Genomic DNA, 24,898 nt, shown 5'->3' with positions numbered 1-24,898 from the left:
TTCCGGGTATGCAAACGCCAGTTCCTAGAGTAAGAACACAACCCCCAGGTGTCTCAACACAACCCCCAGGTGTCTCAACACGAGCACCTAATGTAAAAACACAGCTTTCAGGTGTGCCAACACCAGCTCCTGTTGCAACAATACAACCTGTAGGAGCACCAACACCAGCAACAATACAAACTTCAGGTATCATAAGACCAACTTCTGGTGCAACAGCACACATTCCAAGTATCCTAACATCAGTTTCTTGTGCAACAACACTATCTCTAGGTGTCAAAACTCTAGCTCCTGCTTCAAAAACACAACCTCTATGGGTCCCAACCCCAGCTCCTAAGGCAACAACACAACATCGAGGTGTCCTAATCCAAGCTCCAGGTGTAACAGTACAATCACCAGGTTTCCCAACACTAGCTGCTGGTGTAACAACACAAGCTCTTGGTATCCTAACACCAGCTCCTGGTTCAACAGCACAACCTCCAGGTATGACAACATCAGCTCATAGTGCAACAACAGAAGTTCTAGGTGTCACAACCCCAGCTCCTAATTCAAAACCACAACCTCCAGATGTCCCACCACTAGTTTCTCATATAAGACAACCTATACATATTTCAACACCAGCTCCTACTTCAGCAACACAAACTCCACGGGTCAGAACCCTGGCTCTTGGTTCAATAAAAAAACCTCCAGATATGCTAACACCAACACTTCCAGGTGTGCCAACACCAGCTCCAGGTGCAATAACTCAACCTCTAACTGTCTCAACCTTAATTCCCCATGCAACTACACAGCCTTCAGATATGCAAACACTAACTTCCAGTGTAACAATTGAACTATCAGTTGTCCCAACTCAAGTTCATAGACTAAAAGTACAATCTCCAGGTGTCCCAACACAAGCACCTGGTGTTAAAACACAATCTTCAGACGTGCCAATACCAGCTTCTAGTTCAACAACACAACTCACAATTATCCCCACATCAGTTTCTTGTGCTACAACAAAACCTCTAGGTGTTAAAATCCTAAATTCTGCTTCAAAAACACAACCTCCATTAATCCCAACGTCAGCTCCTAGTGCCACAAAACAACATCAAGGTGTATTAAGCCAAGCTTCAGATGTAACATCACAACCACCAGGTTTCCCAGCCTCAACTACTGCTGTTATAACACAATCTCTTGGTATCCCAACATCAATTACTCCTGCAACAAAACAACTTCCAGATATCCCAACACCAGTTCCTGGTTCAATAGTACAACCTCCTGATATGCCAACATCAGCTATTAGTGCAACAACACAAGCTCTAAGTGCCCCTAGCCTAGTTCGTGGTTTAACAAAACTACCTCCAGGTGTGCCAACACCTGCACCTGGTGCAATGACACGACCTCCAGGTGTTCTAAACCTAGCTCCTGGTACAAAAACACAATCTCCAGGTGTCCCAACACATGCACCTCATGCAACAAAACAGATTCTAGGTGTGCCAACGCTACTTCCAGGTGCAACAACTCAACTTCCACCTATCCCAACCCTAGCTCTCCATACAACAACACATCCATCGAGTATGCATAGGCCAGCTTCCGATGAAACAACACAACCTCCAGGTGTCCCAACACCAACTACTAGTGTAAGAAAACTAACTCCTGCTAAGCTAATGCCAGGTTCTCGTGCACCAACTGAATGTACATCTGTCTCAACTCCAGCTTCCAAAGTTACAACGCAACCTCCACGAGTCCCAACACTAGCTCCTGGTGCAACAACACAACCTCCAGCTGTTCCAACACATGCACGTCAGGCAACAAAACAGATCTCAGATGTGCTAACAACTCCAGGTGCAACAACTCAACTTTCACTTATCCCAACTCCAGTTCTCTATGCAACAACATTTCCACAAAGTATGCAAATGCCAGCTTCCGATGAACCAACACAACTTCCAGGTGTCTCAATCCCACCTACTCTTGTAAGAAAACCAACTCCTGGGAGTATAATGCCAGGTTCTGGTACATCAACTGAATGTACAGCTGTCTCAAGTCCAGTTTCTAGAGTCACAATGCAACATCCACATGCTCCAACACCAGCTTCTGATACAAAAATACAATCTCAGACTATCCCAACACCAGCTTCTGATACAATAATACAACCTCCAGCTATCCCAACACCAGCTTCTGATACAATAATACAACCTCCAGCTATCCCAACACCAGATTCTGATACAATAATACAACCTCCAGCTATCCCAACACCAGCTTCTGATACAATAATACAACCTCCAGCTATCCAAACACCAGATTCTGATACAATAATACAACCTCCAGCTATCCCAACACCAGCTTCTGATACAATAATACAACCTCCAGCTATCCCAACACCAGCTTCTGATACAATAATACAACCTCCAGCTATCCCAACACCAGCTTCTGATACAATAATACAACCTCCAGCTATCCCAACACCAGCTTCTGATACAATAATACAACCTCCAGCTATCCCAACACCAGCTTCTGATACAATAATACAACCTCCAGCTATCACAACACCAGTGTATGATAAGATAATACAACCTCCAGCTATCCCAACACCAGCTTCTGATACAATAATACAACCTCCAGCTATCCCAACACAAGTTTCTGATACAATAATACAACCTCCAGCTATCCCAACACCAGCGTCTGATAAAATAATACAACCTCCAGCTATCCCAACACCAGCGTCTGATAAAATAATACAACCTCCAGCTATCCCAACACCAGCTTCTGATACAATAATACAATCTCCAGCTATCCCAACACCAGATTCTGATACAATAATACAACCTCCAGCTATCCCAACACCTGATTCTGATAAAATAATACAACCTCCAGCTATCCCAACACCAGCTTCTGATACAATAACACAACCTCCAGCTATCCCAACACCAGCTTCTGATACAATAACACAACCTCCAGCTATCCCAACACCAGCTTCTGATACAATAATACAATCTCCAGCTATCCCAACACCAGATTCTGATACAATAATACAACCTCCAGCTATCCCAACACCAGATTCTGATACAATAATACAACCTCCAGCTATCCCAACACCAGATTCTGATACAATAATACAACCTCCAGCTATCCCAACACCAGCTTCTGATACAATAATACAACCTCCAGCTATCCCAACACCAGCATCTGATAAAATAATACAACCTCCAGCTATCCAAACACCAGCTTCTGATACAATAATACAACCTCCAGGTATCCAAACACCAGCTTCTGATACAATAATACAACCTCCAGCTATCCCAACACCAGCATCTGATAAAATAATACAACCTCCAGCTATCCAAACACCAGCTTCTGATACAATAATACAACCTCCAGCTATCCCAACACCAGCTTCTGATAAGATAATACAACCTCCAGCTATCCCAACACCAGCTTCTGATATAATAATACAACCTCCAGCTATCCCAACACCAGCTTCTGATAAAATAATACAACCTCCAGCTATCCCAACACCAGCTTCTGATAAAATAATACAACCTCCAGCTATCCCAACACCAGCTTCTGATATAATAATACAACCTCCAGCTATCCCAACACCAGCTTCTGATACAATAATACAACCTCCAGCTATCCCAACACCAGCTTCTGATACAATAATACAACCTCCAGCTATCCCAACACCAGATTCTGATACAATAATACAACCTCCAGCTATCCAAACACCAGCTTCTGATACAATAATACAACCTCCAGCTATCACAACACCAGGGTCTGATAAAATAATACAACCTCCAGCTATCCCAACACCAGCGTCTGATAAAATAATACAACCTCCAGCTATCCAAACACCAGCTTCTGATACAATAATACAACCTCCAGCTATCCCAACACCAGCGTCTGATAAAATAATACAACCTCCAGCTATCCCAACACCAGCGTCTGATAAAATAATACAACCTCCAGCTATCCCAACACCAGCGTCTGATAAAATAATGCAACATCCAGCTATCCCAACACCAGCTTCTGATATAATAATACAACCTCCAGCTATCCCAACACCAGCGTCTGATAAAATAATACAACCTCCAGCTATCCCAACACCAGCTTCTGATACAATAATACAACCTCCAGCTATCCCAACACCAGCTTCTGATACAATAATACAACCTCCAGCTATCCCAACACCAGCTTCTGATACAATAACACAACCTCCAGCTATCACAACATCAGCTTCGTATGCAATAATACAACCTCCAGTTATCTCAACATCAGTTTCTGGTGTATCAATTCATACTCCAAGTGTCCCAACCCCAGCCCCTAGAGCTAAACTACAACCTGCAGGTGTCCCAACACCAGGACTTGGTGCAAAAACACAACTTCCAAGTATGCCAACACAAGCTCCTAGTGCAAAGTCGCAACTTGCAGGTGTCCCAATACTATCTTATCGGACAACAACACAACCTCCAAGTATTTTAACACCAACTTCTGGTGCAACAATAATACCTCCATATATCTCCACCCCAGCTCTTGTTTCAAAAACAAAATCTCTATTTATCCCAACACCAAATCTTGGTGTAACAACTCCAGGTGTCCCAGCACAAACTCCTTGTGCAACAGCACAAACTCCAGATATCCGAATTTCAGTTAATGGTGCAACAACACAACTTCCAAGTACCCTAACACCAACTACTGGTATAACAAAATCAACTCCTGATAGATCAATGCTAAGTTCTGGTGCATCAACTGAACATACAGTTGTAACAACTCCAGCATCTGGAGTCACAACGCAACCTCCACATATGCCAACACCAGCTTCTGGTGCAACAACACAACCTCCAGCTATCCCAACACGAGCTTCTGATGCAATAATACAACTCCCAGTTATCTCAACACCTGTTTCTGGTGTAACAAGACAATCTCCAGGTATTTCGACACTAGCTATTGGTGCAACAACACAATCTTCAGCTTTCCCAACATTAGCTCCTGGTCCTACAATACAACATCCAGGTATCGCAACATCAGCTACTGCTATTACAACACAACCTCTAGATGTTTCAACACCACCTCCTGTAGTAGCAACACCACATCCAGGTATTCCAACCCCAGGTCCTGGTTCAACAACACAGCCTCAAAGTGTCCCAACCCAAGCTCCTAGTGCAACACCAGTTCATAGTGCAACAAAACAACCTTCAGCTATCCCAACACCAGCTCCATCATTAGCAACACAACGTGTAGGCATCCCTACGATTGGTCCTGATTCAGCAACACAACCTCCAGCTCTCCGAACACGAGCTCCTGGTGCAACAACACAATATCCAGGTATCCCAAAGGAAGCTCCTGTAGTTACAATACTAGCACCATGTTTATATCTATTTACATATATTTGTGTATTTATTCGTTTATGTTCCAACATTTATTCATCATGTTATAACTTTGTTGTTACTTGTTCTGGCCTGAAACAATAAGCTTATATTTATAGTACAATGATAGTTGCTTTCACTCATCTTTTGAATTTTTTCGTTCGTTTTATAATTATTTATATATTATAATTGTTATTAGGCAAGTTCTTATACACCTTCAACTGTGCTGTTTCATGACAATCTATTTCCACCGAAGTCCATGACATTTCTGTAACACATATTTATTTTTATTTCACAGTACTTTATCAGACGTATTTATGCAAAAATATAAAAACATTGTACCCCACAGAAAGATCTGATTGTCACAGTCGACAGAAGTCTCTTATTGTTGATTATTACAACATATGGATCCCTATGGCATCCTGCGAATGTTCGCCTTTCTCATCTCAACGTAACAGATTACGCTAAAAATAAACGTTAGCACAAATCAAAAGCAGTGGAGGAAACGGACTATAAATAAATAAGGCTAATAATGGCGTGTTATATAATAAAGCCACCGACACACAAAGAAACTCTTACACATAGAAAATTATCTTGAAGTCATGCCATCAATTTTTCAATCACACTATATACGTAAATGCTTGCGCGTTATACACCAAGATACATATGTTTAAATGTTTTCTCCGAGTCATTTATTGTTACCATATAAGAACCATGTGTATCTGTTAGTTTGTGAAAGTTTGTCTGACGAAATGGCTTATTTGACCTTATTAGTAACAATTACTGTTCACTTAATCTATGCTATTTCTTAAACGTTTTTTAAACTAAGTTATTCTGCATATATGATAGTTAAATTTAATTCTTCTCATTTTATAAACGTTATCATTTTTTTTAATTTATTATTTACTAGTCGTAAAATACGCTTAAATACGCTTGTCATATAGAATTTTAAAATTTTATATCAGGAAATGCCAATCAATACTTTCAAAATATTTCATGTCAATTAAACTAACAAACTTTTAAATGGACATTAGACATTAAATTGAATTCACAATAAAATATTACACACCATTTACAAAGACTTCTATAACGGAAATGGCTGTTAGTTTATTAAGATCATCTTATTCATCTTACTCTTGCATAATTTGACCCGGATTCTCGGGAATTCCCGTCCAGCATGGATTGGGAGAGACCGGCAATCATCGGTTTAAATCGAGCGTTGTTCAAATGTTGAAATACTAAATCGACTTTTTATTTTATTTTAATTTTTTTTTTTTTACGTCACCGATAAGAGTTCTTTTTTTGGTGACCGTACTAAATCGCAATGTCGAACCCCTCCTTCCAATTATAAGCAAATACATTCTGCCAGGGACTACAGTCGTATATCCGACTGTTGGAAGGGCCTATAACAAAGTAGGAGGAGAAGGATTCCACCAACCATCTGGCAGTGAATCATAAGTATGCATTTTGTTGACCCCGCGATGAAGGTAACAGCGAGCCACGCCGAAATGTGGGAAGGAAGCAAAACAGTGAAACAAGCAAGAATGCGAGACCATCTTCTGGGTACATATTTACTTGAATTTATGTGGAGACAAAAAATTCGGAAACGATTCTTTTGTCTCCATCATAAATCACATTTCTAAAAGCTACTCGATTCTTGGGGAGCCTCCTTCCATTTCCTCTACTCCATCTCCCTCTCTCTTTGACATCGATGGGCGTTTCAACAGTCGACCGAAGTAAAAGATTCCTAAGGAAATATCCTCATTTCGAGAAAATCCTTCCGCCGGCAATGAACAGCCGTAAAAAAAATGAAATAAAAAATAATAAAAATATTAAGTTTTCTTGAAAAAAAAATTTTTTTTCCTGTACTTTCATCTAACAATTTACGCTTTTTGTAAACATATTTTTATGTATTTTTAAAACAATATATATAAAAAATTTCTGTGGACCCCCCCCCCAAAAAAAATATGACTGAACATAAAGTCTTGAAAAAAAAAACTTGTACATACACCTAACAATTTACGCTTAAAAAATAAAACTTTCATCTTTTCTTGAAGGGAAAAGAAAAAAGCTTTTCATTGATAAATATTTTGCAAAAAAAAATTTTTTTTAAATAAAGAAAATAAGCATATTTTCAGTCCTTTAAAGGTGGGTTTTTATTTTTTTTTATTGTTTGCATTGATATTTTTCCGGTTTGTTTGTTTTTAAATTAGTCTGTGTCTGTTACAACGCTCGGCTTAAACCGGTCTCACCCGATCCATGCTTGATGGGAATCCCCGAGAATCTGGATCAAATTAAGCTAGAGTACCGCATGTTCTAATCTGAAAATTTCGCATTGTAACACATTTGATATTATGTTTAACAACATTATGTTTTGTATAATGTTAACTTTTTATTTTTATTAATAGGTACGCCACCGACAGAGCAACCAATCTCAAAAGTAACAATTTCTTGGACTTCACCCAAAGAAATAACTACATCTGTACCATCTCTGTCAACCACATTAAAACGTATGCTTTTTTTAATCAGAAAGTCGCTGAATTATTTTTTTTCTAAGCCGAAAAGTTTATTGAAAAGTAATACAGTGTGTGATAGATATTTTCAAAGTTTTTGAACATATCTTACTTTTAAATTAGATAAGATTTGTAGTTAAACACATTAAACACTCGAATAACATTATAAAAGTTTTCCTATTAAATGTTTCGCTTCTTTTACAGAAGTTTATAATGTCATATTAAATATTGTATTTACGAAATTCGAGACGTACAATTTTTATTTAATAGGAAAATTAAATCAATTGAAAGACGGTGTCGCTTACAAATTGTCAGGTCTGCAATTCTGCTTATTTCTTTCCAGCGACATGTCAACTAATGGAAAGTATGGGCGATGAGACAGTATTGCCAGATGATTCTATTACACTGAAACCAAGTGGAATTCCAGGAGATATCAGACCAAATGGTTCTGGATGGAGAACAGATACACAAGACGACAGGGTGGTTACAATTACTGTTGGAGATTTGATGAAAGATGGAGGTGTAATTGCGCTGGTCGATGCAACTAATGTCCAAGAATACGTTGTTGAGTTTCTTACAACTGCACAGGTAAATTGTTACTGCTCTTCGTATACATAGTAATGAGATTTTAGTTTCGTCATCTAAATCTGTCTTTTAGTAACAATAAATGAAAAAAGGGAAACAACAAAGGAGCAATAAAAAGGGAGAAACAACAAACTAGACCCAGAAAGTAATTAAGTCCAATTATGTTAAAAAGAAATAAAACACGTTGTTTTATTTTCCAAGGGACGGTTAACAAAGTTAAGTAACAATTAATAAACACAGAAAACATAAAATGCATAAAAAGGGAGTTTCTAAATAAGAGACAATTCTTGAATGAATTATCGCCCAGAACGACAAAAATTGAGGAAAACGAGATTTAATTTCGTTTTTCTACCGAAAAACTAATGACTCCCCCCCCCGCAAAAAACCAACAATATTGGTCTGAAGGCTGAAAATAAAGAACACGCAATAAAAATTTAATATAAAACTGTTTTTCATAAAATGTATTTATAAAAGTCTTTCTTTTCAGTCTTTTCGCTCCAATATTTACTTTTTTTTAAGTAAATCAGTTCTAACTAAATTCTTTTGCTGATTGTAATCGTTAAATATTCATCTTTTTCTCTTCTGATTAAGGTTATTCACTCTTTAAATCATTTCGGGTTTGATTATCTCGTTTTGATTTTCCTTCTTTCTTGAACATAGTATTCTTTTCAATAGATTTCCTATTAATGGCCGATGACCTCGTAAGGCTAGTCGGTCGAATCTTCTGGTTAACCGGTTTAAGTAAATTTAAAATACATTAGGGTTTACTCGCCCTAATATTCTTTTCTTTATTATCTCCTTTTAAAGCTTTTCTTGGGGGGGTTACTTTAAGGAGAGAGTAAAATACGTTGACGAATCGAGTAGACCTACAAACTGAGCCCCAAACCTATCCTATCTACAAGAACAATCTTCTGGAACTGATTTGAAAATGTGCACGAAAGAAATACAAAGGACTTCAATCCCCAAACAACCAACCAACCGTCAGCCTTCTCCTTTTCCCTGGCTGACTACTACAGTGCCTGTAAAACAGCTGGTGAATCAGAGGACAGCCAAGCCCCCACGTGGCGCAAAAAAGGCAGACATTTTGTAACAAAGCCGCTAACACTGCGTTAGCGGTAGCAGCCATATGCAAATGACCAAGCCTCCTGCGCAATGTGACGTCACAACAGAGATAAAAAGGACGCACGTTCAGAGAAGCACGTATTTGAGACGTAGAGGATTTGAGACGTGTTCGAGGCGTAGGAAAACAGAAAAGGATTTGTTCGAGACATAAGTATTCAGAGAAGAGGGATTCGAGACGTGGATGGCGTCAGAGTAGGGACGAAAAGTCATACGCACCGGAAAAGGAGAAATGAACTGTTTAAATATTTAGAAAAAAATGCGTTGGTGGAAACGCTAGATATAAAGGTTTTTGTAAAGAAAAAAAAAAAAAAAAAAAAAAAGAAAGTGCTTCGAGTTTATCCTTTCTTCTGTTTCCTCACGACAGAGTCTACAACGTGTTGGGTCCGTTAACATATAACGACACCGTTCAAAAATAGATGTACAACTTTACACTCCCATTATCATCCTTCACTGCTTAATGGCTTATCAGTCAAGAGTTATCAGTTAAGAAATAAAATTCTCAAATTAGCACCTAATATAAAGTGGTTGTTTCACCCTTACCTTAAGGAAAGCATCGCATTCAATAGATTTTGACTTGAAAGAATAACTTCTTTAATCAATGTCTCATAAAAGGTATATGTAATTATAATAGTCTTGCTTTGTAATATCCGCAACACCCCTCCACTCTACTGCCACAAAAACAAAACACAAAATGTGTATGAATCATTGTCATTATGACAATATAGTTATTATAGTTACGACATACATGTGAACACGATTGCATTTCTGTCCACCGTAAAACTAAAATAAATAAATTATATAAGTTTTTGATACTTATGCAGAACAAGGGCCATGCTATCGTCAGATTTTTCTGAGCAGTCTACATAAAACGCCGAAAAGATTCTGAAAGGTGTCGAAAGGTGTAAAAAGGCTGAGGCAATGAAATCGCAACAGCCAACGTCATTTAAGCAAATACTTATTTTCTCTCATCGGTTATATATATATATATATATATATATATATATATATATATATATATATATATATATATATATAATATTTATCTTCATCTGAACAAAAAATTCCTATTAAAAAAAATAAATCTGTTTGTTCTCTGCTGTTTGTTATTCAAAAAATAAATGTTTATTCATTAAACTTACCTTACAATGATAGTTTTTTGTTTAATTTGAATTGGAATTTTCTTAAATTTTCATAAAAAAATTGTCTAATAATTATGTATTGTGTTTTTTCGTAACAACAAAAAGAATATTGCTTTCATTTTTCAATTAATATTTCATTGATACGTAATGTCAGAAATAATACATTTTTCATTTTTAAAAATTGGCCATCCGTTCGGCACTCTCCGGCGTTTTATGTTAATTGCCAGGAAAATTCCGACGATAACACAGTCCTCAACTACCAAGTTTATTTGTTTGTTTTTTTTTTTTTTTAATATCAAACATGTAAACAAAATATTTCTTCTTTCTGTTAAAATTGTTACTTCAGGTATTTACTATTGTATATTATTCCATTTTGTTAGATGCATTTTTATGCAATAGATTTTATTTTGTCTCCAGAGAATGCTCTAACATATGTTTATTAATGAAAATGTGTTGTTCTGCATGTTTCAAGATTTAAACTGCAAACAAAATTTTAATGATTATATTTGTTTTTTAAACACTAACTGTGATAAGAATAATTCCATTTGTAAAATGGGTAATATATATATATATATTTATAATACTACGCTTTTTCTGTTGTATTTTTGGCTCATAAAATGTAATAGATGTGTTTACCTGAGTTGTATTAATCATTAGATTTGGAATTTGTTTATATTATTTGTCATTTCTGTATTTTCATAGGCAACCACTACAGGTGTACCTGGAGTAGAAACTACTCCAGCAGGACTTCCATTCACACCAACTAAAGTGTCAGTAAAACCTAATAGACTTGTCAACATTCCACCTGATACAGATGCGACAGTATTAAGAATTACAATCGTTCCTAAAAATCCTAATAAACCCGTTGAAGTGAAAACCTCTGTTAAGCTTTGTATCAAAGAAACAAGTGAGTAGCAATGTTTCATTTATTTAAAGACAATTTCCTCATTATTGATGTAAAATTCAGAACATAGTCAAAAGAAAGTTGTCATTTAAGACTGCATACTTATCCTCAGTTCCAATACGAATTATTTCTCCTCTCCTGTTCCAAATTAAACACAGATTCTTACAAATACCGAAATTTAATTAGTTCTGAGATTTCCTTAAATATATCGTTTCACTTCTATGATATTTAAGGTGCTTTAAACAATAATGAATTTCACAGGCATTAATTTTCACATTCAAATCGTATGTATTGCTGAATTATATATATTTTAAAACATTCTCAACAAATACTCGTCTAACTACAACAACTGTCAAGAATTTCCCTTACTCTCTATCTGTATTTAAAACTAAACAAAAATTTTATGAGCAAGGTTCCTTTCCTTGAACTGTCCATCTGTAGAACATAATACCGTGGGGCTGCTTCCCAGCTTACTATAACATGGTCGTTTTAAGTCTAATGTGAATGTACTTGTTGTTGTTATCTTAAATAATTAAACCCTACCGAAATTCCACCATTACTGATCATTATGGGCGAGTAATAAAAAAATTATGTAGTTTCTTTCAGAGGTTAATATTATGAAGTTATTTGAAAATAAAATTTGAAAAATTACTGTTCCACAGCAATTGTACGAGTATTTCTATACGTTCGCATACATTCACCTATGCATATATATTGATATCTAAATATATAAATATACATATTTTTGCGTTTGCTTATGATTGAACATCGATTTAGACAGTTGAAACGTTGCCTTTGCTGAGTGATAGTGTTTTTCATACAAAACATAATCTTTAGAATTCATGAGATTTTTTATGTAGCATATTGTTTATTGCTCCTATTTGTATAACAATCGATATTAACTTAGCCCATAGTATTTCTGAGACATGCAGTTCTTCTCTTCTGCATAAAATTAGGTCAAACAGATTTAGCAGAATATGCTATTTTCCCACCAAATGACTTTTGCAGTTGTTATAAGTTCATTTACTCATTCTAGTTCTATTTACCATATAAAGTTACCTTGTCAGATTTTCAAATTCAGACCAAATATCATTTTCACTGCTTCTGTTTAGCACATTTTCATTTTCTAATGTTGCATCATGTTCTAGACAATATAATAACATTCTTATTGATAATTTATTTAATTAATTACTCATTTCTGGCCAAAGGATCGATAATATTAAGAATTTAAAAATAAAATAATTACCTAAAAATAAAAATTTATCAGGAAATAACGCAGTATGAATTTAACGGTGCAATAGGAGCTGTCTAGTTCAAATTTTAAGAAGTGCAAAGAAATAAAGATTAAAAACTGAAATAACTTCGTTACATCCCGGGAAATGCCGAGTAGGTTCAGCTAGTAATTATTAAAGAATAATTTTGCATAATAAGCATAAATGTGGCTGCATATTTTCACATTGAAAAATATTTTTTTATGAAATGGTAAAATAAATTTTAATATTTCACAACAAATGATGTGGTGTGTTTGTGATATCTGTCAGTTGCACAAATGCAAATGAAATCCTTTCAACCAAAATGTTTTCGTTTGAATCAATCAGCCGGCATCGGACTACAAAACTACACAAAGGACTATGCAAAATGTTTACAAGATATTAGTTAGCTGAGATCATGAATGTTATACATTTGAAATTTTACTGCGAACATTAAGCAGAAAGTGTTCAATGAATGCATCATGTCTCTTATGACATATGCTAGCGAAACATGTTTAGTTGATAATGCAGCAATAGAAACGCTAAAAGCGGCACAATGTAAAATCGAATGCATTGTTGCTCGGCATTAGGCTACGTGAAAGAAAAAAAATACTCGTACCAGACAACGCAAGTAAACAACATTACCACCAGTTTAACAGCAAAATATAAATGGTCAGGTCAGTTTTCGAGATATACTAACAACAGCTGAACGTACGGAGTAACAGAATGGAAAACAATTAGAGGAAGGCCAAAAACTCAATTGGTAGAGGGTCTTGAGAGTCACCTAAGCTCTACTTAACCATACCTAGATAGAGATAGAACAAGGTGGAAAGGGATTCCTCCTCCAAGAGTTATTGAAAACGTTTTTATTATTATTATTATTATTATTATTATTATTATTATTATTATTATTACTACTACTACTACTGCTACTACTACTACTACTATTACTACTATTATTATTATTATTATTATTATTATTATTATTATTATTATTATTATTATTATTCTTCAGCGTTTATTTTATTTAGTAATAGTGCAGCTGTCAATGTACACATTCACCCGGGAAATGTAAAATTAGAGATGCAAATAGACTTATTGATTATATATTAACACCAATATATACCTTTTACTTTCTAAAACAACTACTTCTCTTAATCCCTTGGATCACAACCATTACAATTATTTAATCCATTTTGACTTCATTTTTTACATTTAAATTAGCAATTTTTTTTAGTAATTTTTCCTAACGAGGCCATCCTTAAATATTTTCCTCATTTGTATCATCGGGCATTATTTCTTTATAAAGATAGGCGTTTAGTTTCGCCTATGGGTATAACGAAACTATTTCTGCCTTGATATTAGGGGAGGAGGAAAAGTAATTGAATTTATCCGAAAAAAATCTTTATATTATATAATAAAATAAATACTTCAAATTCGAAGTAATTTATTAATTAATTAATAAATACTGAAATTTTCATTAAGAGCGGAGAATTCTCTGATTTTGATTTTAAAGCAAATTACTTTTAATTCTCATTGCACGTCTTTAGATGTATCAATTCTTCTTGCATAACTAAAATATATCTTTTCTTCTATATTATTTCTGTAATATAAAAGAGAAGAGACGTAATCTTTTTCTAACTAATTTGAAAACAATTTTTTTTCAAATAAACTGCATATATAAACTGGAGAGAAAATCGCTTATACTCTTTAGTGCTCGCTTATACTCTTAGTTGATCTAATGAGAAAGAATAAGATAAATAGACTGTTAAGTGATATACTGATGACTTGTCCAGCTAATTATAATTTGCAGCTAATTATGAGGAATAATATAGATTTATATTCAAATATAACTCAATCCCAAAACTAATGTATATTTTTGTGTATAGTTTCATAAACTCAGCTTAAATGCAATAATAGGCTAATCATTAAAAATGTTTTCAATTAAAATATCTTTTCAACAATTTCAACATCAGCACTAAGTGAAACAACACTTCAAACTGCTAGACCAACTTCTAAAGTAACAATAACAACTCCTGAAGTAACAACACCAGCACCAGTATTCATTATAAATTTTCTTAGCGACCATTTACATTATATGAATTCTTAATAAAGTTATATTTATATTTAAATATATTTGAGTATATTAATTAAGTATTTAAATTTTTGAATTAAGAAAAATATAGCCGTATATCTTAAAATTTTAGGAACTGTTTTATAAAATGTTAGCATTAATTTAAATATTTTAAATGCATGTTTACTGCATGCTTCGTGACACCCTTTTCAGACACTAGATCTAGAGTAATGTACTACCAATATATTAATCCAAAATACAAATAAATAATCATCATAATGGCTGAAAAAGGTGGGACAATTAAAATAATAAACAATAAAAATACCACTAAAGCAGAACTACAATTCCAAGGTTCTTACAAATAAAACAACCTTCCACTCTCTATATATATAGTCTTGGAAGTTTTTTAACCTTTAAAACTATATAAAAAAAATTTATTTAATGTTTATATTTTTATCATTCGTTAGAAAACTATTTAGTCAGTAAGTAATTAAGTCACCTGCAATCAATGTATCAACTTTCTCTCTCGAATTTACTACATTCCTAATATTAATTTAAGAGGTCATCAGTTGTTTACCATAAAACACTGTTTCAGGGATTTAAAAACAAAAGATTAAATTAATCCATGGCTCCTCAGCAGTGTTGATCAAACACCACCTCCCTTAATTACAAGAACAAAAAAAAATGTTACAGATATTAGATCTACTTTCCTACTCGTTATTAATTTAATTAGACTATTTATGTTAATTCAACATGGATATATTTTTTAATTTACCAGTCTTGTATTTATAAGATTAGGATTAATCTATTTTACTACTTATCACCCCCTACTATGATTAGTATTATATATATTTATATTCTTATTTATTTAAAATTAAAAATATATAAAAGTTAAAAATATTCATATATATATATACATTTTTTTTTTTAATAATAGATTTTATACATTACTAATATAGTTTTGGATTTCCTTTATTAATATATTCTGGTTAATTCTATACGATTCAATATATATATATATATATATATATAGATATATATATATATATATATATACCAAACAGATTATATATACCAAACAGATTATATATATACCAAACAGAACTAATCCAATACAAAAACTTTGTCCTCACTAAAAAAATCACTAATTATCTCACTCCTATTCATCAGATAATATTTTATAATACCTCTAAATTACACAAACTTTCAAAACTCACATATGAAAAAATCATCTATACTAAAACTAACCATAACTGCACAAATTACATCTACAAACTCTTAAAATCCTTCCGTTAAAATCCATCCAATTAAAATTGCAGTATCCAAAAGTCGTCAAACTCACAGGATCGATATTGATAACATAAACATTCTATTTACATATATCCGAGTTCATATTCAAGATACCAACCATTTCTTCAACACACTAAAACAAATACTTACACTCCCAGAAGAAGCACATTTAGTTATCATTGATGTATATGTCTTTCTATACAGACATCCTGCATAAGGAAAGTATCCAAGCTTGTACAGAATTCTTACATGCAAGCATTTCCTGAATTAACAAATACGGAACATTTTAGTATTATCATATGCATCAAATTTATTTGCTCGTACTTCCATGATTATATCTATGAAAAATTGACGCAACAAGTCTACTCACTGGACTTCATTAAATCAATCTTAAAAAAGACATAATCCATATGTAGACAATAACTCTTTAAAGAGACGAATTAAACTAAAAAATGACTGCAATGCATGATTTTTCACACATGACGAACATACGAACTTACTCATGCTCTAACTAAAATTATACAATTCTTTAATTAGATGCTAAAAACATTCCCATCTTAAGAAACCACCTATCAATACAAAAAGACAATCTACAAATATATTTGCAATATTCAACATGCAGCATAAGCTTTAAACAGTGTACAGATACAAAATATAAAATTAAAGCGGAGTAGCAAACGACATAAAATATAGCGGATGTGAGTGATAAATAGTAGTTTAATAATAGATAGTTCATTTGTTGACTTAATTGAACATTGCTGCTTATTAGAACGATTAAAATGAAAGTTTATCAAACATAACCCATCTGGCATCAATTGAAATGGATGGCTCTCGTTTAGGAGAAGCCCCGTGTTTTGACAAGCTTCTGGGTTTGACCTTTACTTCTGATCTGAAATGGAACACGTACATCAAGTCTGTTGCCAAGGTCGCTGGAAAGATGGTGGGATCCTTCTACCGCTCCAGAAAATATCTCACTACTGATGCAATTCTCTATCTATATAAAAGCCAAGTACGTCCAAGGATGGAATACTGCTGCCATATCTGGGCAGGAGCTGCTAAAAACAGCCTATCCTGCCTTGACAGAGTACAAAATAGACTTTGTGGCTTAGTGGGGGGGGGGCCCTTTTCTCTACCCTGCAACCTCTCTCCCACAGAAGAGACGTTGCGAGCCTATCCTTGTTTTATCGTTATTTCCATGGCAGGTGCTCGTCTGAACTCCAATCTCTGGTCCCCCCTCGCCAATCTTTCACGAAAAACACCCGTCTAGCTGAATCCACTGTGAAAAATTTCCCCCACTCTTTATCCGTGCCTAAATCAAAAGGTGGATTCAATGAACAAAGCTTCTTTCTTAGAACTGCACGCCTGTTGAACTCTGTTCCGTCTGCCTGCTTCCCACCTGACTACAACTTGGATGTGTTCAAGTCCAACATTAACAAATCCCTAATGAACCGCCCTCTTAAGTAAACACTTCATTAAATCTCCACACTAACGTACTGTACTTGCAATAACCATTATCCCTGAGTGGCTTCCGGGCCTTGATAAGTGGTGACCACCGTGTAAAAAAAAAATTTAAAAAATAACTGAATCTCAAAAGTGATAAATATTTTAGCATATATTTTTTGTGTCATTAAGATAAATATCTACAATAAAACAAGATTTTTAATTTATCAATATTAGTGATATATTTCTTTTTTACAGTTTCAAATACACTCATCCAAATACAATCACCATGCATTACTTATGATATTCCCTAACGATATTTATTATATTTTTGCACTAAATGTGCATTACATGTGTGAGACAAAATTATCTGTTAGATTTAGTAATATACAGTTTACAATAGCCACAAACTTAGTATTAAGTTAGAAACATACTATTCCTAAATTATAAAACAGTTCAACTACAGAACCTACTCTGTTGTATCGTTATTTTTGTGACAGGTGCTCGACTGAGCTTCGATCTATGCCCTCCCCAGTAAAATGTTAGAACAAACACTCGTCTAGCTATAATCACTATCAACAATTTTTCTTACTCTGTATCTGTGTGTAAAACTAAACGAAAATTCCATAAATAAAGTTTCTTTCCTAGAACTTCCAGTCTGTAGAATATAATATTGTATGGCTACTTCTCAACTGATTACAATATGGTCATTTTCAAGTTTATGTAAACAAGTTCTTGTTAAGCCGTCCTCTTTAATAATCAGACCGTACCCAATTTCCATCATTACCAATTATCACTGAGATGTCTAACTATTATCCTCGAGTAGCATCTGAACCTTGATAAGCAGTGACACTCTAATAATAATAATAATAATAATAATAATAATAATAATTCTAGAGAACATCAAATGCGTTTTCATAGACACCACATTTCCTTCCACATATGCATACAGACATAAAGTAAAAAAAATATATTTTACAACTAAACACACAATCAGGTATATTTTGACACGAATGAATTATTACAAACTCTACTCCCTTAGGATCGAAAGATCACGGTTACATAACATCAAAAGAAAAAAAAAATTTTTTGTTCTTGGGTTCCATACATACATGTCCAACAGGAGGAAAAGAGGAAACTCTTCCAGACCTGTAAAATGTGAAGTAGACAGACAACTGTTGCAGCAGGCTGATAGGTGAGGTACCAATCGACCGTACAACTAAGATGAAAAATATAGATGCATAGTTACAGACAATAGAAATCGTGTATTTTATTTACCACAGAAAAAACAATAAATCGTAAGGCAACAAAAACCGTGTATCTGGATCGTTTCAGAGCGAAGATGGGCGCCTCACTAGATTGAAGCTCAGGCGTCCCTAAAGTATGATGACGTGCCTCAAGTTGGTACAAGTCGTATAGATGGGATCTGATGTTGGAATAGGTAGCTGGACCTCAACAGGGTACTGGACGTCGACAGGCACCGAAACTGGCAGCTGGACGTCAGTGGGCACTGGAACAGGTAGCTGGACATCAGTGGGCACTGCAACAAGGAGGTAGACGTCGATGAGCACTGGAGCAAGGAGGCGCACATCGATAGGTAGCTGGAACCACTGGATCTGGTGTTGCAGGAACTGGAGTTACAGGCTGAGAGGGAAGTTTCAGAAGGCAGATAGCAGTAGAATGACGTGTGTATCACATTCAGATCACTTGAATCGTCCTTAAAAAAACGATTTGCATCCCATAGATAGTTTGGTACTTAGTTCTGAAAAGGATCGTCTAGGTACTGCTGCCAGTAATTATGATGATTCCCTAGGCTACTGGGCTTGACAACTTGACAAGAGCGCATCTGTCAAGATTGGGAATCTCCTTGAACTCCCTGGCTGAATTGCTAATTGCTAATAAGTCGCTGGCTTTAAGAAAATGCAAGTTAAAGAGTTCTTTTTTTTCTTTCAGCACACAGAGGTTGTTATAAAACTCGGCTTTTTAAGCGTCATGAAAGAATTTTGACTTTCTTTCAAGAATTTTTGTCACTATCGATTATCGTCCTGCCCCCCCCCTCCACTATTAATACATGGTCAATTTTTGGTGGAGTGTCAACATCATTAATAGATTCATCACTGCTATAGATGTTGTCTATCTCAACATCTAGAAAAGTCCAGCTTTTCTTCAGTTAACATTTCATTACAACGTAGATAGGTTTCGCCATCTTTCCATTTATTCAAGGTCGATCCTAATATGTCATGCCACGCAGTGAGACTGCTGTGGGGTTTTCTTTATTTATTCTCTCGATGTGTTCAGAACTAGTAGCTACTCTTAATTCGACTGAGTCGTGTGCTATTTTGGGGTCAAGGGAACTGGTATAACTTGTGACGATCATGTGCAGAAGCGCACAAGAATTGTGTGCCAGTGTATGAGTCAGGTCTACCTGCAGTAAAAAGCGAACCCGGGACCTTTAGATTGCAAATCAAAAGTCTGCTAATAAGCTACATCCATCTTACCCTAAATGGACGATTGAGTTTCACCCAATAACTATCAAAAAACGGGCTGATGTGTCATTCGGAGGCAATTGAAAAATAATACTCTAATAACGTATTTTGTGTTACTGTATTTCATACCATCGTGTGTCGATTTGACGAAATTTTTCAGTGGTGTATTGATTCGACAAGATTGTTTGGTGGTGTGTCATGTCGGTCGATGGTGTTGCTCGAGAACATGGCATGTCGATTCAATGATATTGTTCGGTGGCATAGCGTGTCGATTCGACGGTATTGCATGGACAAATTTGTTCAGGAGAGTGCCCTCATGTGTGATATAATTATATTTTTTGGCACTCTCTCTTCTCTCATGAAGCAACAAGCTAGTTCGGCCATCATGACCTGTATTTGATGGCAGTGAATCCAGACAGTCAATAGTGGAGTGGTTGGTGACGACGATGACGATGCTTTCGTTCAATCTCAAGAGACAAAGGATACCCCCTGTAAGGGCAATTGTGCATATAATTGTGTGGCAGAGATTGTGCAATTCCCAACCATACCTCTCCTGAATCAACACTATTTGAGTCCAGTGGCAAGGACAAGTTCAGGACGACTGGAAACAATGCCGAGATAAGTAGAGAGTGGTTGGCGAAAGCTAAACTAATATGCCAGCTGAGTGGAGTGAAGTGCATCGAGTGCATTATTCCGATGTGCTTGTCAGGCTGTGCATATGCTGTGTACCAGCAACTAAGTGAGGAAAAGCAGGCTGATTTTGAGTGTATAAAGAAAACACTGTACATAGTCTTTGCTATAGATCCTTTCGCTGCATGGAAGCAGTTTTTGCAGCATGCTGCCTCCAACTAGGTAAAACAGTTGACATATTTTTAGCAGAACTACACAGGTTTGCAATCCTTTTTGGGGGTGTATTGGATCATCGCCTGCAATATGCATTCATTGCTAGATTGCCAAAATATGCGACAGAATTGTTATGAGCATGCTCCCAGATGGATAACCTAGACCTATCACATGTGCTGGCGCACGCTCGTGCCATTTTAAAGAACTGCACAGGAGTTCTAAATCAAGTTGCATTAGCTGCACAATTGACACAAATTACACCTAAAGAGAAGGACACTTCACAGCGTTGTTACAAGTGCAATGGACTCAATTGTAGAGCAAGCGATTGCCTGCTGGCTAGTGTGACAGGAAGAGATATTGGTGTCAAGCCTCGAAAACCTATCACATACTATTGATGTCAGCGGTGAGGGCACATAGCTTGATTTTGTCCAGGACATGAGCAAGGGGGGGGCGAGAATTCAGCGCCAATCTCATCCCCCAAACTGGTGTAAAAGGTGCATTGCCAGTTATCACTGTTCACATCAATGGACTATCACGTACAGCTCTAGTAGATACTGGATGTACACAGTCACTGGTCCGCAAGTCGTGTTGCAAGGAATGGATGAGGAAAACGACCCCAGTGCCCACAGCAGATAAAGCACACTTAGCTGCTCTGGAATAGGAATGGTGCAAGTGAACCTTGATGCAATGCAGAGCATTAGAATAGTTGTGGATGGATACTTACTGAGATTTAAGTTATCACTTGGACTGGGTGCAATCAAGTGACTGGGAGGAGTAGCTGTGTCTAGTGCAGGTGAAGTGACTTTTCCACATTTCAGCAAGACCAATTTTGCTGCTATCACCATTACCAAGCCTGACTTCTCCGCAGAGTATGAACAGAACACTTGAAGGTAGACTACGTCGTGGAAATGGGCTGGCGACCAACCTCCACTTATGTTGAGAAATAGACTTGCAGAATATCCAGCCCCAACACCAATTCGTAACACCAGTTCGATCATGAACTGCAAGTGTGGATCGATACACACTGTTTGAAATAAGATTAACTTACTCATTTGATTGTTAGCATTCTAATATTCTCATCTGGCAGCAGTGGCGTATTGAGTTGTTGTGATTCCCTGGTGATTCGCGGGGCCAACTCTTTCATTTTATGCCCCAAACACTCATTACAAGTCGTAGTACTAATAAATATTATGAGAAAAAGAGGTATGCCTCTCAAAAATGATACGTTCCCGGGGCCACCCTCTATCACCAACCCTCTGCACACCACACCACTGCCTTGTTGACTTGTTTGAGCTGAATAATAAAATGTATACAAATACACGTAATATAAATATAATTAATATGAAAACCAATAACGCTTAGAAAAATTACACTAACAACAAAATTAATAAATATATATACGTGTATGTACGTATGTATGTATGTATGCGTATGTATATGGGCACATGCGCATTAATGTGTTACGTATTGTCTCCCTTTAACCATTTCAAAAAGCTGTTTCTTTTTTAATAAAATCGCAGAAAATAAATTAAATACGTAAACAAATGAGAATCAATTATAAATACAAGAAAAATAAAGATAAAATATTAAAAATAAAATTTTTTAAATAATATTCTTTATCAACACAAATATGGTACATTATAAAGTATTAAAATAAGTTAATATAATAGATTTAAGATAAATAAATTAATTTCCAATTTTTGCGGAATTTTCTCATTTTACAATAACGATATTGTGCACGTTTAAAAATCGAACAGATGCTTGACAAAGAGATACGAAATATTTCAACATGAATTCTCTACTGAATCATGCTGATGCAAGTAAGAACACAATACATGTAAAATATAAATAAATATACGTATATATATATATATATATATATATATATATATATATATATATATATACATAACTCAAATGACCTTGTAATGAGTGATGTAACCCACTTTCCGGTTTACAACATCCGGTTGCGCAAATCGCTTCTTTTGCAGATTTTGACCAGCGCACTGAAATAACGTTATTATTTCGAAATTAGTTGCAAAACACCCCCATTCTTCCCATGTTAAATAAACATGAGAAGAATGGGGGTGTTTTGCAACTATTCTTTATTACAACTATACTGTCGCTGTTTTCTTAAAACTAAACAACTTTAACCCGTTGACAAAACATAAAAACAATTGTAGTAAAGCCAAGACTACTACTACTACTACTCTCTATTGGTCCCTTTTCCTTCCTTCCTTCCTTCCTTCCTTCCTTATTTTTTGTTTACATTTCTAGATACAAAATAGTTGTGAGAAAACGGTGAATATGTTGACACATTTACTAATCTGTTTCAATATTAGTTTTATTTTATTTATTTAGGTTTTATTTTTTTGCTTCAGGTTTTATTAATTTTTTTGTTTTTTAGATTTTAAGTTTCTATAACTTGGTTAAAGGATTCCAATATGGGTTTTTCATTCTTATATTTCTCATCGGTAGGTTCATGTGCGTTTTTGCTGCTAAATGACTTTCGTCGGCGTACAAAAATCATGTTTAATTTTCGATTTTTAGCGATTATTCGGAAAAATAGGTAACTTTACACGAATGGAGAGGATTTTTTTCATGTTTGAGCGATCTGTCCGTGATTTTTCATTTCAATATACTTTCATAGAAATGTTTCTGTTATGTCAAAAAAAAACTATTTTCTTTACGTCACAAGTGTCACGCTCATACATGAATTCCATAGCTAATATAACATACTGACACAACGGGTCACAGGTAGTCTAGTATATATATATATATATATATATATATATATATATATATATATATATATATATATATATATATATATATATTACGCACATTTTATCTTTCTTTTAATAATATTATTGGAATTCTTTCCCCTTTTTCTTGTACCTATTTGTGAATTATTCCACGGATTTCTGCCTTTTGGATTATTTTGCCCATCTTCCAATTACGCGATTCCCTTGGATTTTACTTGTGCGAATGGAAATTTAACTAACTTTCTTGGATTTGCAGTAAACTACATTAATCTCTTAAAATGTTTCCTGCTATGAATAAAAGTTTTCAAGTGGAACTCTTTTTAATATGAATGTATTTCCTTTGGCGCTGTTTAACAATTTGTCATTATATCTCTCTTTTACTAAGAGATTCGTTCATTTTTTCATCTCATAATTTAGGACGCTAATAAATACTGTCAGTAAATTTACACGAGCGGTTTACAAAACATAATGTTTTTTTTTTGGGGGGGGGGGGTATTCAATCATAAAACTTGTATAGTTTTTTTAACAGGTGCATATGCAGTTTAATTGACAGTTTTTCTGTAAGTAACGCGCCGACAAGCCGAAAAGAAGAACCGTTTAATATTTCACAAACATTCTATTTACTAAGGGCGGTGTAGGGGCGTCAGGAAGTATGGTGCCCCCCCCCCCCATGTAAGAAGAATGTTTGTGAAATATTAAACAGTTCTTCTGCTCGGTTAATGTCGGCGCGTTACTTACGGAAAAACGGTTAATTAAACTGCAGAAGCAAGCACCTGTTAAAAAACTATATAATTTCTATAATTGAATGTACCCCTCCAAAAAATAAAAAAGCATAAAAGTATGTTTTTGTAAACCGCTCGTGTAAACTTACTAACAGCATTATTAGCGTCCTAAATTATGAGGTGAACAAATGAACGAGTTGTCTCCCTCAGAACAATGACAAATTGTAAAACAGCGCCTTTCTTTTTGTATTCTGGAATAAATAAAAAAGAACAGTATAATATAATTTTTAATGCTGTGTACGTATTTCAGTGACATCTGGATGGACAACATCTACCCTGGCTTTACCTACAACAACAACAAAAGGTCCACCAACTACAAGTCCTTTCTTCATGACTACTCCACCTGAAAGTAAGATTTATTTTAAT

The 24,898-nt window shown here is 35.1% G+C and overlaps 1 protein-coding gene across 1 annotated transcript in view; it reads left to right on the top strand.

Annotated features, from left to right (window-relative positions):
* The window catches only part of LOC145283927 (uncharacterized), a 170,240-nt gene that overhangs the window by 15,196 nt on the left and 130,146 nt on the right, over window positions 1-24,898 (top strand). The window contains exons 9-12 of the mRNA XM_080133027.1: window positions 7,748-7,849; window positions 8,196-8,440; window positions 11,401-11,605; window positions 24,783-24,881. Coding sequence (XP_079989153.1) covers window positions 7,748-7,849; window positions 8,196-8,440; window positions 11,401-11,605; window positions 24,783-24,881 — 651 coding nt within the window. The remainder of the gene's footprint in view (window positions 1-7,747; window positions 7,850-8,195; window positions 8,441-11,400; window positions 11,606-24,782; window positions 24,882-24,898) is intronic.

Source organism: Euprymna scolopes, chromosome 8 (genome assembly GCF_053919585.1).
Source record: "Euprymna scolopes isolate OS-2025 chromosome 8, ASM5391958v1, whole genome shotgun sequence".
Taxonomy (NCBI): domain Eukaryota; kingdom Metazoa; phylum Mollusca; class Cephalopoda; order Sepiida; family Sepiolidae; genus Euprymna; species Euprymna scolopes.
Note: the sequence above shows the minus strand (reverse complement) of the source record. Positions and strands in the feature narration are given on the sequence as shown.